We start from the raw sequence: 12,446 nt of genomic DNA, 5'->3' as shown, positions 1-12,446 counted from the left end.
ATAAGATACACAGGGATGGTAGGCTAGGAAAAATACAAATTACCAAGAATTTGTGATTTGTTCCGACGCCGTATACATACCCCTAACTACTATCGTAGGAGACTTACATCTTAGGAGGCGGGAGTATTGGAAGGAGAGGCCCAGTAGAAGGCTCAGAGGGCGCCATCCATGGGGACCCAGCCCTGCTTGTAGGGAGACGAAGGGATGGGCCGGAAGGGGGCACCCATCCGCCCCTGGCCCAGAGGGGAAGGAGGAATTACTCACACTTGTGTCATGTAATGCTATGGTTTGTACTCCGAAGGTTACATGTCCCCTTGGTCTTACCTGTAGAGTTGTAGGATCTTGAGAAGTACGCCAAAGGCCAAGGAAGGGAGGAGGGGGGAGGTTGGTTGGTAACACACTTCAATCACTTCACCACTCATACCTCAAGCAACTATCCACAGTGGGGCCAGACCCTCTGCTGACCTGCCACTACCGGACCGATCTCAAAGGAGTCGAGAGACTTCCTGGTAGTACAGTCTTTAAGGTAATGGGCCGTAAAGGTGGACTGCCTGCTCCACACCCTGGCCCACAGAATCTGACTGACTGCCAAGTTCTTCGAGAACAACAGCGACGTACCAATACCCCTGATGTTGTGGGGTTTGGCCCCCTGCGGGGGGAGGAAGTCAAACTCCTTCAAAGGCTCTCTTGATGGTCTCCCTCAGCCAGAAAGAGATGGTATTCCTCAAGACCCCCTTCTTCACTCAGCCCATGGGGTATTCCTCAAGACCGCCTTCTTCACTCAGCCCATGGTAACAAAAAGGTTCTGAATCACTGGCCTAAATCGCTCAGTCCTACTCAGGTACTTCCTCATAGCTCGGACCGGGCACAAGAGGAGGTCCCTGGGGTCCTCCGACTTCAGTAAGCCCGGAATCGAGAATTCCACGAACCTATCATCTGCCACCGAGGGGTTCTGGGTCTTGGCCACGAAGGAGGGCACAAACATAAAGATGAGCTCTTTCCACTCTTTCGAGTGCGAGACCACGTACGAGAGACCATGAAGCTCTTCCACCCACTTGGAAATGGCCAAGGCCAGCAGAAAGACTGTTTTGAGAGTAAGCTCTCTGTCCATGATGTCCTTGACAGGCTCAAATGCAGACTTCCTCAGGACGTCTAAAACTCTCGCCACGTCCCAACGAGGAGCCCTCATTGCGCTGGGGGGCACTCCTGTTTGAAACTCCCAATGAGGGTCAAGAGGTGTCTGGAGTTCTCCAGATCTAGCCCTTTTAGGAAGAAGACTTGGCTTAGCCCTGCATGGACTCCCTTAACAGCTGCCATGGAGAGACCCTTGTCGAGCCTCAGGTAAACCAGGAACTCCGCTACATGGGGCACCTTGGCTGCAGGGGTTCCAGGCCCCGCTCCTTGCACCAAGCCCCGAACAACTTCCACTTAGCCTGGTAAATGGCCGCGGACAACTTCCTCAGGTACCCCGAAATTTGAGGCAACCCTATAGGATAAGCCTTTCTAGCTCAGAAGGCACTCTATATTCTCCACCCATGAAGGAACAGGGCAGACATACCCTTGTGATACTTCTCAAATGGGGCTGTCTCAGAAGGTCCGGCCTTTGGAGGAGTCCCCACGGTCCCAGGACGTTTAGCTTCAGAAGTCACGGGAACCAGTCCCTGTCCGTCCACATGGGGGCCACTAAGGCCACGAATGTGCCCTTGGAGTTCCTTAGTCGGTTGAGGACCTGCCTGAGTACTCCAAAGAGGGGAACACATAAAGATCCAGACCATCCCAAGGGTGTTGGAACGCGTCCTCCCAGGCTGCTGCTGGATCAGGAACCGGGGAGCAGAAAACCGGAAGCAGGGACCACTCAGCCCCTAGCACCTGACCTCGTCTGCTGAGCCTGTCAGCTATTAGGTCTCTACCAGCTCACAAAGGTAACGTGACTTCAGCCCCCCTGGTTTCTTGATGAAGGCCACCACTGTGGTGTTGTCACACGATTGCCACCGTCCTGTGCCTTATCTCTGGCTCAAAAGGCCTGGAATGCCTTTTGAATGGCCAGCAACTTCAACCTGTTGATGTGGAGCTGCTGTTCCTGCTCCGACCACATCTCCCCCCCCCCCCCCCCCCCCCACATCATTACCAATTGAAGGTGAGGCTTCCAACCCTCCTTTGACGTGTCCGTGAACAGGAGCATCTCCAGAGGGACGTCCAAGAGGGGCACTCCCCGGCAGCTCTTTGCCCTGTCCAACCACCAAAGCAGAGCTTCTCTCATGGCTTGTGAGGGGAGGACGAGTTTCTGGGGGCCGTCCATCCCAGAGGCCCATCCCTCCTTCAGGTTCCACTGAATGGGCCTCAGTTTTTGTCTGCCTTGGGGGACCACTTTCTCCAGGGAGACGAGATGGGCTAGTATTCTCTGCCAATTCCTTGCTGGACAGGGGGAACCTTCCAGGAAGGGACCGGCCATACCTAGAGCACACTCATGAAGACCTGCGGCGCTGTTGACAACCTGAAGCAGAGGGTCTTGAACTGGAAGGTGTTGCCCTCCCACCTGATACGGAGGTGCTACCTGCTGGCGGGGTGCACCGGAATTTCTGTTCTCTAATAGTAGTACGTCACTTTTTCAAGAGTTGTATTTCAACAGAGATCTTTCACATTCACAATTGATCCTGATCCCTTTATCTACCGAGAGCAACCAGATTTGCTGAACAGCAACACCAATATGCAGTAAATGTGCCTCACTATCAAACTTCTCAGTTCCAGAGGACCATTATTCCTCGTACCGTCGGATTGTCAAACAGTCTCCCAGAATGTTGTACTATTGGAACTTCTGGTTCAAGCCATTACTACTCTAATACTTTTCTCCTTGCATTTTAATATATTTTTATTTATTAATTTTCTTTCTTACCACATGGGATTTCTTCTTTCTGTATTTCTAAATAATAAATAATTCCAATTTCTAAAGAAAAACAATAAAACCATAATAAAAAGACCAGTTCACATGCTTCATTCTGTTGTAATTTTGAAGCTCAATTTGTCCAACCTAACTTACTTGTTGGAAACAACACTAACAAATGACAAATACATTGTTATCACCCAGCAGTTTAGATTGGTTACTTTAAACACTTACCTAAATTTTCCTCTACAGCAGATTTTTTCAATATACTTGGGGAAGGTGTGGCACCTGGAGAGGGCTCATGTTTAACCCAAGGTTTCCCATTCTCACTGAAAAATATATTTTTAAAAATTAATGTAATGGCTATTTCATGGAGAATGACACAGATAAGATTTTATATAATTGGAACTGTGCCATAAAAGTATGTGGTATTGGTTTTACATTAAAATATTTACGCAAATTGACATTGTAAGTTCAATAACAGATTACTGAACCTGACTTTTTCAAAACACAAAGTGACACAATCAAGTGACAAAGAATTATCCCATACTGAATTTTTAAACTGAAACCAACTGGTAACTAGTATTGCACTAACTTTTCATGTGACCTTTTTTTACAACCAGGTGTAGGTGGAGTCCCTGAAGGGGAGACACTTCTTGCACTGCCTCTGTGAACAGGTGAATGGCCAAGACGGTTCTTCAGAGCATCTAAGGAGAACAGTTAAATAATGAATTGTTAGGTCAACATTAATGCTATTGATTTACATGATAAATATGAAAATATTAAGGTACAATCAAACCTCCCCAATCCAGCATTCAGTGGTCTGGGACATTTTTGAATCAGCGGCCATTAGTTCTCGAGCAACTATCCAGGTGGCACCACACATTCCAGTTTTTGGATTTTTAAGCATTTCAGAACTGTTTATTTCTAATGAATACATTCTGTGAAATCTAAAAAATATTCAGGATACAAAAGAACCATAATTTTTGTATATATGTATACTCACATATCTTCTGATCACGTGTATCATGCAACTATGACAAATTTTCTAAGACAATTTGTATTTTTCATAGCTACAAATCTGAGGTCTTAATGATAGGATAATTTCTACTACCAAGCTGGATCTGGTTAAAAAGCAGATGAAAGCAAGGAATCTTGTGACATCTGGCAACGCAAACGTAGATCGAGTGAAGAATGGTTGAAGACCATTCACCTACGACAACGCGTCAAGTCTTTCCCAACTCTGGATGACTTAACAAATAGAGGGGCGGCTAGAGGTGGGCAGTATAACGTTAAGACCTCAGGTTTGTAGCTATGAAAAATAGAAATTGTCTTAGAAAATTTGTCATTTGTTCACACACGAATAAACATTCGATCTTAACAATAGGATAGACTCATACTTGGAGGGAGGTATAATACATCCTAGACTGGCTGGGGGCCTACCCACCAGTCCAGCTCTCAAAAGAAATGGTTCTTGGAGAGGGACTGAAGCCCGTTGAGAAGCTAGATAAATTGAAATCTAACCACTCGGAACCTGAGTGACGTACAATGATATATGGGATAACCATTGGATAGGGAACCAAAGAGCAACTTTGACTGTCCAATAACAAAACAAAACAGCAGGGTTTGTATTACTCCCAACTCCTCTTTGCCAAGGAGTGGAGCATATGCTACCAAATAGCGGGTAAGATATTTGCATAGTGCATGACCAAACTACCAGTATGACTACCTTACTCACTACATCAGACCAGTCCAGCAAATGACGTGTCTATTCCTTAAACCGCCCAAAGGAAGAAGGAAAGGTACAAGAGAAAGAAAAGAGACCAGCCAACTCACTCATTCTCTCATCCACACAATCATCTTAGGTAAGATACAAAGGTGCCCTGTTGAGGGCAACTATGAGTTACACAACCTGTTGGGCAGCCACCACAGGACCCAGGGAAAACGTGTCCGTAGATCTGTTGGCAACATCCTTAAGATTGAAGGAGGTGAACGTGGACTGGCGTAACCAAGTACCAGAGCTCAGCACTCTATGTACAGCCAAGTTCTTTTTGAAAGCCAGAGAGGGACCAATACCTCGAAGTCATGCGCTCTAGCCTGCACAGACGTAGTGGTGGAATCATCAAGTCAAGTATGCCCGTTTGGTGGCTTCCCGTATCCAAAAAGAGATAGTATTCTTAGACACCTCTTTCTTTGTACGGCCTGTGCTAACAAAAAGTCTGCGGCAGCCTGGTCTAAGGTGCCGAGTCTTTTAAGATAGCAACGCAGGGCCCAACAAAAGCTCTTGAGCATCACCACCCACAAAGTCAGTCAGTGATGGAATAGAAAACGAAGTAGACTTGTCATCATGCACCGAGGGATTTTGGGTCTTGGCCACAAATTCTGGGACAAATCGAAGGACATCGACCCCCAACCCCTGGTGTGCGTCACCTCATAGCTCAGACCGTGGAGCTCTCCAACCCTCTGGGAAGATGCCAAAGCCAGAAGGAAAGCTGTCTTGAGCATCAGGTTCCTGTCAGATGAGCGACGCAAGGGCTCATATGTGCTCTTAGTGAAGCTCTTTAAGAACCAAGCAAACATCCCACGTTGGAGGCTTGAGCTCTCTAAAACTTGACTGCTCAAACCCCTTAACTAGCAGGGAAAGTTCCCAGGAAGAGGAGATGTCGATACCCTTAAAGCATAACACCAAACTCAGTGCCGCCCTGCAGCCTCTAATAGCAAAAATGGACAAACATTTCTCATCTCTGAGGAAGTCTGCTTTTCGCTGAATAGAGTTTGCGAGTGGAGAAAAACCCCGTTTACAACACCAATCACAGTAGGTCGCCCATTTGCCTTGGTAAACTGCAGAGGTCGACTTTCTAAGACTGCTGGACATGTGCCCAGCTGTTCTCTGAGAAAAGCCTCTCGCTCGGAGGAGATACTTGATAGCCTCCAACCGTGAAGAGACAGGGATTCTACTGACTGGTGGAACCTTTCCACATGGGCTAACACAGAAGATGTCGCCAAGGGGGAATCTCACTCGGAATCTCTGACAACGACGACAGCAATCTGGAAACCATTCTGCCTGAGGCCACAGAGGGGCTACCAAAGACATCCTGAGACCCTGTGAACTCAACAGCCTGTTCAGAACTTGACGGATCAAACAAAATGGAGGGAAGACATACACCTCCAGGTTGTCACAGGGATGTTGGAATGCGTTCCCTGCCAATGCTAAAGGATCTGGATCCACTGAACAGAACACCTCCAGCTTCCTGTTGAAGCATGTCGCGAAAATGTCCAGCATGGGTCTCCCCCAAATCTGAAAAAGTTTGTCAGCCACCACTTGATGAAGGGACCACTCTGTGCCTAGGATCCAATCCCAGTGACTGAGTTTGTCTGCGACCACGTTCCGTTTCCCTGGGATATACCTGGCTGAGAATTCTACCAAATTGCTGGTCGCCCACTGGTGAAGCTCGACGGTCCAGGCGTGAAGTTGATGTGAAACCAGGCCTCCCTGTTTGTTCACATAGGCTACCACCGTGGTGTTGTTCGACATGAGAACAACAGAATGACCCTCTACCTTCTACCGAAACTCCTTCACACACGAGGGGGGCGTCCGAGAACAGAAGGAAGCGAGGGGGGCGTCCGAGAACAGAAGGAAGCGAGGGGGGCGTCCGAGAACAGAAGGAAGTCTAGTGGGAGAGAATGCAGAGGGACATACTTCAACAGATTCTGGTCGTCCAACCACCAACGAAGGTCTTCTCTCACTTCCAGAGACAGAGGAACCATAAACGGGAGAGTCGCCCGCCGTAGACCAGAATACTCCCAGTCTCCATTGCAGAGACCGAAGATGAAGACACCCATGAGGGACCAGCTTCTCCAGGGAAGATAACACTCCCAGAAGAACCTTCCACTGAAGAGCTGACTGATGTGACTTTGACAGGAGGTTAAGCACTACCGCCCGCAACTTCTCCAATCTCTGATCTGACAGGAAAACTTTGTCACTGTCGTATCGATGACCCAGGTAGAGAATCCATTGAGTGGGTATGAGGTTCGACTTTTCCTGACTAAAATGCCCAGGTCCACACAGAACCAAAGTAGACAACCCCTGTCCTGCCGCAGCTTCTCCCTGGAAACTTGCCAAGACTAACCAATCATCGAGGTACCTCAGCAAACGGATCCCCTGAGCATGGGCCCAACTTGACACGCGAGAGAAGACCCTTGTGAACACTTGGGGGGCTGTAGTCAGCCCAATGCACAAGGCTTTGAACTCAAAGATCTTGTCCGTAAGAGAGAAGCGAAGGAACTTCCTGGACGTCGGATCCAACATTTCCTGCACTTTCTCCTGAAGAGGCAAGAACTTCAGAGAATCTGGAGGATATGCCTTCCTGAGCTGCAGCTTGTCCGACAGAGGAGGAGAGAAGTCAAATGGTAGTAGGTGACCCACCCAAAGGACATCTACCACCCCCTTCTCTGCCCTATAATTCTGCCACTTGGCTCAATGTCCAGCCAGGCACCTCCCCACCCGTGCCGCAGGAGAGGGAGAGGCACCTAACCTACCGACGGGCCCTTTTACCTCTGCCCCTTGTGCCCCTTCTTGGCTTGGAGGAACGAGAGCAAAAGGGGCGTTGCTCTTCAGGCTTAGGCTGTGTCGAACGGAAAGGCCCTGCCGAACTCGAGGTCCTTGATGGCCTACCAGGCGATGAACTCCTCGACTGCTGCTGGACCGGGGGAGGATGAGGAGGAGCTGGACGTCTCCGTGAACGAGAGACTGACCTAGACAGCCTGGTGCACCAGTCGGTCTTTGGTGTGAGCCTGGCGCCGGTCTATTGCATTTTCGAGTTCTATTCGAGGAAACAAAAATTGGGACTCCAACAGATCCCCGTCCCTCCTAATCAGAAGATTGCCCTATAAATTGTCACTGAGGTGAGCCAAATATGAAAAAGCCTTGCCCCCGGACTGCAACAGACTGGCAAGCGAGGAGGCACTCACCAACCCTTCCAGGGACCTGTTGGATGCTATCTTGGCAATAACCACAAACCAGAGGTCCAGCCAAGAAACTGTCTAACATGGAGGCTGCCGTAGAATCCAAAGCTGAGGCATCTTGCAGAGACAAGGACGGAGCCATCGACCTCACCTGTTCCAAAGTCAAACCCGGCTTCAGGCGAATGACGTCTAGGTTAAGAAGGTGTGACAACAAAAACGCAGAGCTCGTAGCATGGACTGAACATACCCCAACAAAGGAAGCGGAGATGATTTGGGGTCCTGAGTAGCTCCCACCAAGGCTTCCAAGCAAGGAGTGTAAGACGACCGAGCCTGAGTCCTACTTTCCAAATTGTTAAACCCACGAATGAGATCAACAACTTCCAAAATGGAAGACAGAAACTCTTGCGTGTCTCCCTCCTCCTGCTATGGCAATGGAGACCGACGACGAGAAGGGTGTAGGCTCTTCTAATGCGCCTTCTCCACCAAAATTAACGGAAAGGTTAGCAGCCAAACAGTCCGATACCCCTACTAACCTGTCTGGGCTGGATCCAAGCGTCGGCCTCAGAGACAAACCCACTATAACGCTAGGAACATCACCTACCTCAACAGATGACTCCACGTCCATGAATGGTCACGGGCGTGGCAGACGTACGTACGTGAGAGGGGGGGGGCCTACTCAAGATCGACGGAGAATCCCTTAAAGTCGAACTCTTGGAAGCACCAGTGAGAGAGGCAGGCAAACACTCCAGCTGCACCAACTCCGTGCTCACTACCTTCGACTTCTTGACAGGCGCCTTCAGGTCTTACGGCAACGAATAGGCCTTGGAGAAGAAGGAGCACTAACATCACGTGCACAAGCAGGGAAGGTTGCACAAAGGTTGCAACACGCTCGCAATGTGCATGGACAGGGGGGAGGGGGGTGGAGGGGGCACTAACACTACCCTAAACCACAGCACTCTCGGGAACACGTCCACGTTGTTCCTCCCTCGAAGGCGAACGCTCGATACGCCGACGAGGCGTAGAGGGGGAAGAGGGAGAGGAAGACAGCACTAGTTTCTTATGCGCACTCTTCTCAGGAGGCGGGGACGAAGCAACACGTTTCCTACCAGTCCTCCCAACCGATAAGACAGCCAACTTCACATCCAATACTGAGTCCAATCTCTGAAGCACTGCCTGGCATATGAGCGAACTGGGCGGCAGTGATGACATCACGGCTGAGCAAGGCGGAGCAGAGGAGAAGACTGGGAGAGACGTCATCGATGTGAGTGACATCATAAGCGGCGGTGACGTCACGGCTTCCCTCGGTGCGAGGGGGAGACGCCACTTCTTCCCAGCTGGTTCCCATTTTATACGGGGTCGCCGTTCAGATGAGTCGTTTCCATCTATCCTGCGCTTCTGCCTAATCAATTCCATTCTCATGAAAGTCTCCTCTCACACAGTCCTTCCATTTCTTTCTTGGTCTCCCTCTTCTTCTTCTTCTTCCTTGAAAGAGACGCCACTGGCAGAGGAATACACAAGTTGGACACCATGACGTCATCAACGGGGCTGACGTCACAGCGTCACTCCGACTCGAAGCAGTGGCAGACACTGGCGGAGCAATACAAGATGGCCGACTGCTGCTAGGGGGTGCAAGCCTCCACAAAATGCGCTAGCAACCCCTCCAAGGAGAAGAGATTGATGAAAAAGCCTCACCCTTCTCGGGAACTAAATAAACTCCCGAGGAAGAGGGGGCTACATTACAAACATCACCCTGGCGGCCTCCCGAAACTTCCAACGACGAATCAGTGGAAGAAAAGGAAGGAGATGCAGGGACAATGCTACTATGGGGGTTGACTACTGCGGGAGACGAAACATTAGGAATAGGTCGCAAAACCTTTTCACGTAAGAAGAGTAGAAACCCTCCGATGTTCTCTCTTGCCTAAAAACGACTTCCACTGCTCCTTAGGCCATGCCCGGCATTCCATGCAAGGATTCGTAATTGAACAAAAACTCGAACGACACCTACTGCATTTGATGCGAGGGTCGGTCACTGCCGAAGCCAAAAACGAAAACACAGAAAACCAGGAACTTCGGGGCACATACCCTGATGCCGAGAAGGAGCAGAAGGAGCCATAATACCAGGCAAACACACACACACAAACACTAAAGAAATGAAACGGGCAATGAACCAGGAAAAGGCCAAGAGAGGTTAACACAACTCTTTTCCAGGCGGTCAAAGAAAAGACTGACGCGTTGTCGTAGGTGAATGGTCTTCGACCATTCTTCACCCGATCTACGCATATGTTGCCAGATATCACAAGATTCCTTGCTTTCATCTGCTTTTTAACCGGATCCAGCTGGGCGCTAGAAATTATCCTATTGTTAAGACCAAAGGTTTGTTCACGTATGAACAACATAATATTTTGTCCAAAAACCTGATTTCATCATATACATTGTGTAAACTTCGAGATGTACTTTCAGAAGATTACACTATGGTAGGCTTTTTATGCCTGTCTCAGTTTCAGTAGATACACTGATAATGCATATTATATCCAAGTTGGCTTCTAACTAATAAATACACCTACGTGCAAAAGTTCATTCTGTTAAATGCGAATCTTCATAAATCAAATCAGGCTTACCAACACTGTGATTTGTCTAAGAATTCATAATTCTTTCTTATAATTAACCACTTACTATTGCATGCAAAACACTGGCATAAACAACAGCAAGTACTGACATAAACAATCGAATAAAAAAAACCAGCCAATTGCCAATTACAGTTACCATAACTAACTCACATTTATTAACCCCTAATGGAGGTCGTGCTCATGATGACGATCAATACCAGGTTTTGAGCGATGGATGGGCTAACTCATATGAGTAATATTACACGCCATACGATTTGGATGAATTTAGCGGGGAAAGATGTTCACTTCACTGTTCCATAAATGATTTTATGGCAACTATAGTAGCCCTAAACAAAACATAAGGGGATCAGTATATATATATGCCTTGAGACTTGTGGGGGAATATATTACCCTCTCTCTCTCTCCCATGACATATTTTCATTTATTAGTATGTAAATATACCCAGGGATTGCTGTTGGTTTTAGTTCTTATCTTTTATGAAAATATGTCAGTTCTATGTAATTGTAATTTTCCAAAGAGAAGTGTAAAGAACTATTCAAATAATGACATTTTATAATAAAATGTTTAATATATACTTACCAAGTAATTACAAAGCTATAAGTTCCACTTACACGACAGCTTGAATGAAAAAATTCACAGGTAACACTTCAAATCAATACGTAGGTGACCAGTTCTACCCACTTTAAGGAGTGAAACCATAGCTCCCAGCTTTCCTGGTGCTCAACTTGTCTGGAGCCAGCTAAAGTCTAGCTCCTAGTAATAGGGCTTTACAGTGCCTCGAACTTCTAGCTCGTTGGGCACTGACAGGCGCTTGTGGGCACTTTTAGCGCCTTGCCACTAAGAAAGTGAGCTGGCGCCAGATGGTAGATGGCACTAGTGCGCCATTGAGTACTAGTAGCACAAGTTGGCACCAGGCTGAAAGCTCCTGGGTGATGGAAGAGGAGATTTGCCTAAAGGAATGATGAAACATTCAACAATTACCTTTACAGCAAATCTTTATCAATAAATCTGCAAGTAACCTATGACCTGTAACCATCATCAATGTAAAATTTTTGGCCTGCAGGAATGGCGTAAGATACAAGAATTACTTTTTAGGACAAAACTATATCACTGGCTCTCAAGAAGCCTATGAATGACAAACATTCAAAAATTACTTTTAAGGCAACTGTTCAATGACATCTAGTGAATTGCCTATGCCCTATAAACAACACTGATATAAAAGCTTGACCTAACTTAAGATACAAGATTTACTTTTCAGGGCAAAACTATACCGGCAACTTCCAAGAAGCCTAAGCTTTATAAAAAAAAAAAAATAATAATAATAAAAAAAAAAGTTGCCTTGCTGATAGCCTAAAGAATGACAAAACTTTAAAAAATTACTGAGGTAATAAACAGTTTGTAAGTATTTAAACTCAGAAACCACCATTCAAGAACTTAATATTACAGTAAAACTACATATATGCCGAAAGGTTTACAAGTAATGAGGCCCGATAAACATAAAATAATGCAAAGTTTAGCCTAAAGGAATGGTGCAACATAAGAGAATTACTTCTAGGGCCTAACTATTACGTATCAATGGTTCACAAGGGTAAACAAAAGATTAGTTGATGAATCAACGCAATAATAAGAAAAGAGAAAACTCATCCAATGCGAATGCACACCACCAAAATCCAGTTAAATATCCAGAAAATAATGAACAAGCTACCCCTACCACTGGTGTTTATGCAACGATGGCAGGAACAAACTAAGTTTTCTGCTTACAGTCGTTCCTATTCTCCTGATGAAGTGTTACCAGCGAAATTTCAAATTCAACCTACCGTGTAAACGGAACTTATAGCTATGTAATTACTGGTAAGTTACTTATACAAAATACATGTATACCTCAGAAAAAGTTACTGAATCTCCCCCTCTCAGTAAATCTCGTAAATATTTTATGATAAATACAGCACTCAGAATTTGTTAATGATTTTAGT

The 12,446-nt window shown here is 46.8% G+C and overlaps 1 protein-coding gene across 3 annotated transcripts in view; it reads right to left on the bottom strand.

Annotated features, from left to right (window-relative positions):
• LOC135221780 (telomere-associated protein RIF1-like) overlaps window positions 1-12,446 on the bottom strand; it is a 104,433-nt gene that overhangs the window by 51,383 nt on the left and 40,604 nt on the right. For all 3 annotated transcript variants that reach the window (XM_064259626.1, XM_064259628.1, XM_064259627.1), the window contains exons 11-12: window positions 3,477-3,588; window positions 3,116-3,210 (exon numbers count right to left, since the gene is read on the bottom strand). In XM_064259626.1, the coding sequence (XP_064115696.1) occupies window positions 3,116-3,210; window positions 3,477-3,588 (207 nt within the window). The remainder of the gene's footprint in view (window positions 1-3,115; window positions 3,211-3,476; window positions 3,589-12,446) is intronic.

The sequence above is a fragment of the Macrobrachium nipponense genome, chromosome 3 (genome assembly GCF_015104395.2).
Source record: "Macrobrachium nipponense isolate FS-2020 chromosome 3, ASM1510439v2, whole genome shotgun sequence".
In the NCBI taxonomy this organism is placed as follows: Eukaryota; Metazoa; Arthropoda; class Malacostraca; order Decapoda; family Palaemonidae; genus Macrobrachium; species Macrobrachium nipponense.
Note: the sequence above shows the minus strand (reverse complement) of the source record. Positions and strands in the feature narration are given on the sequence as shown.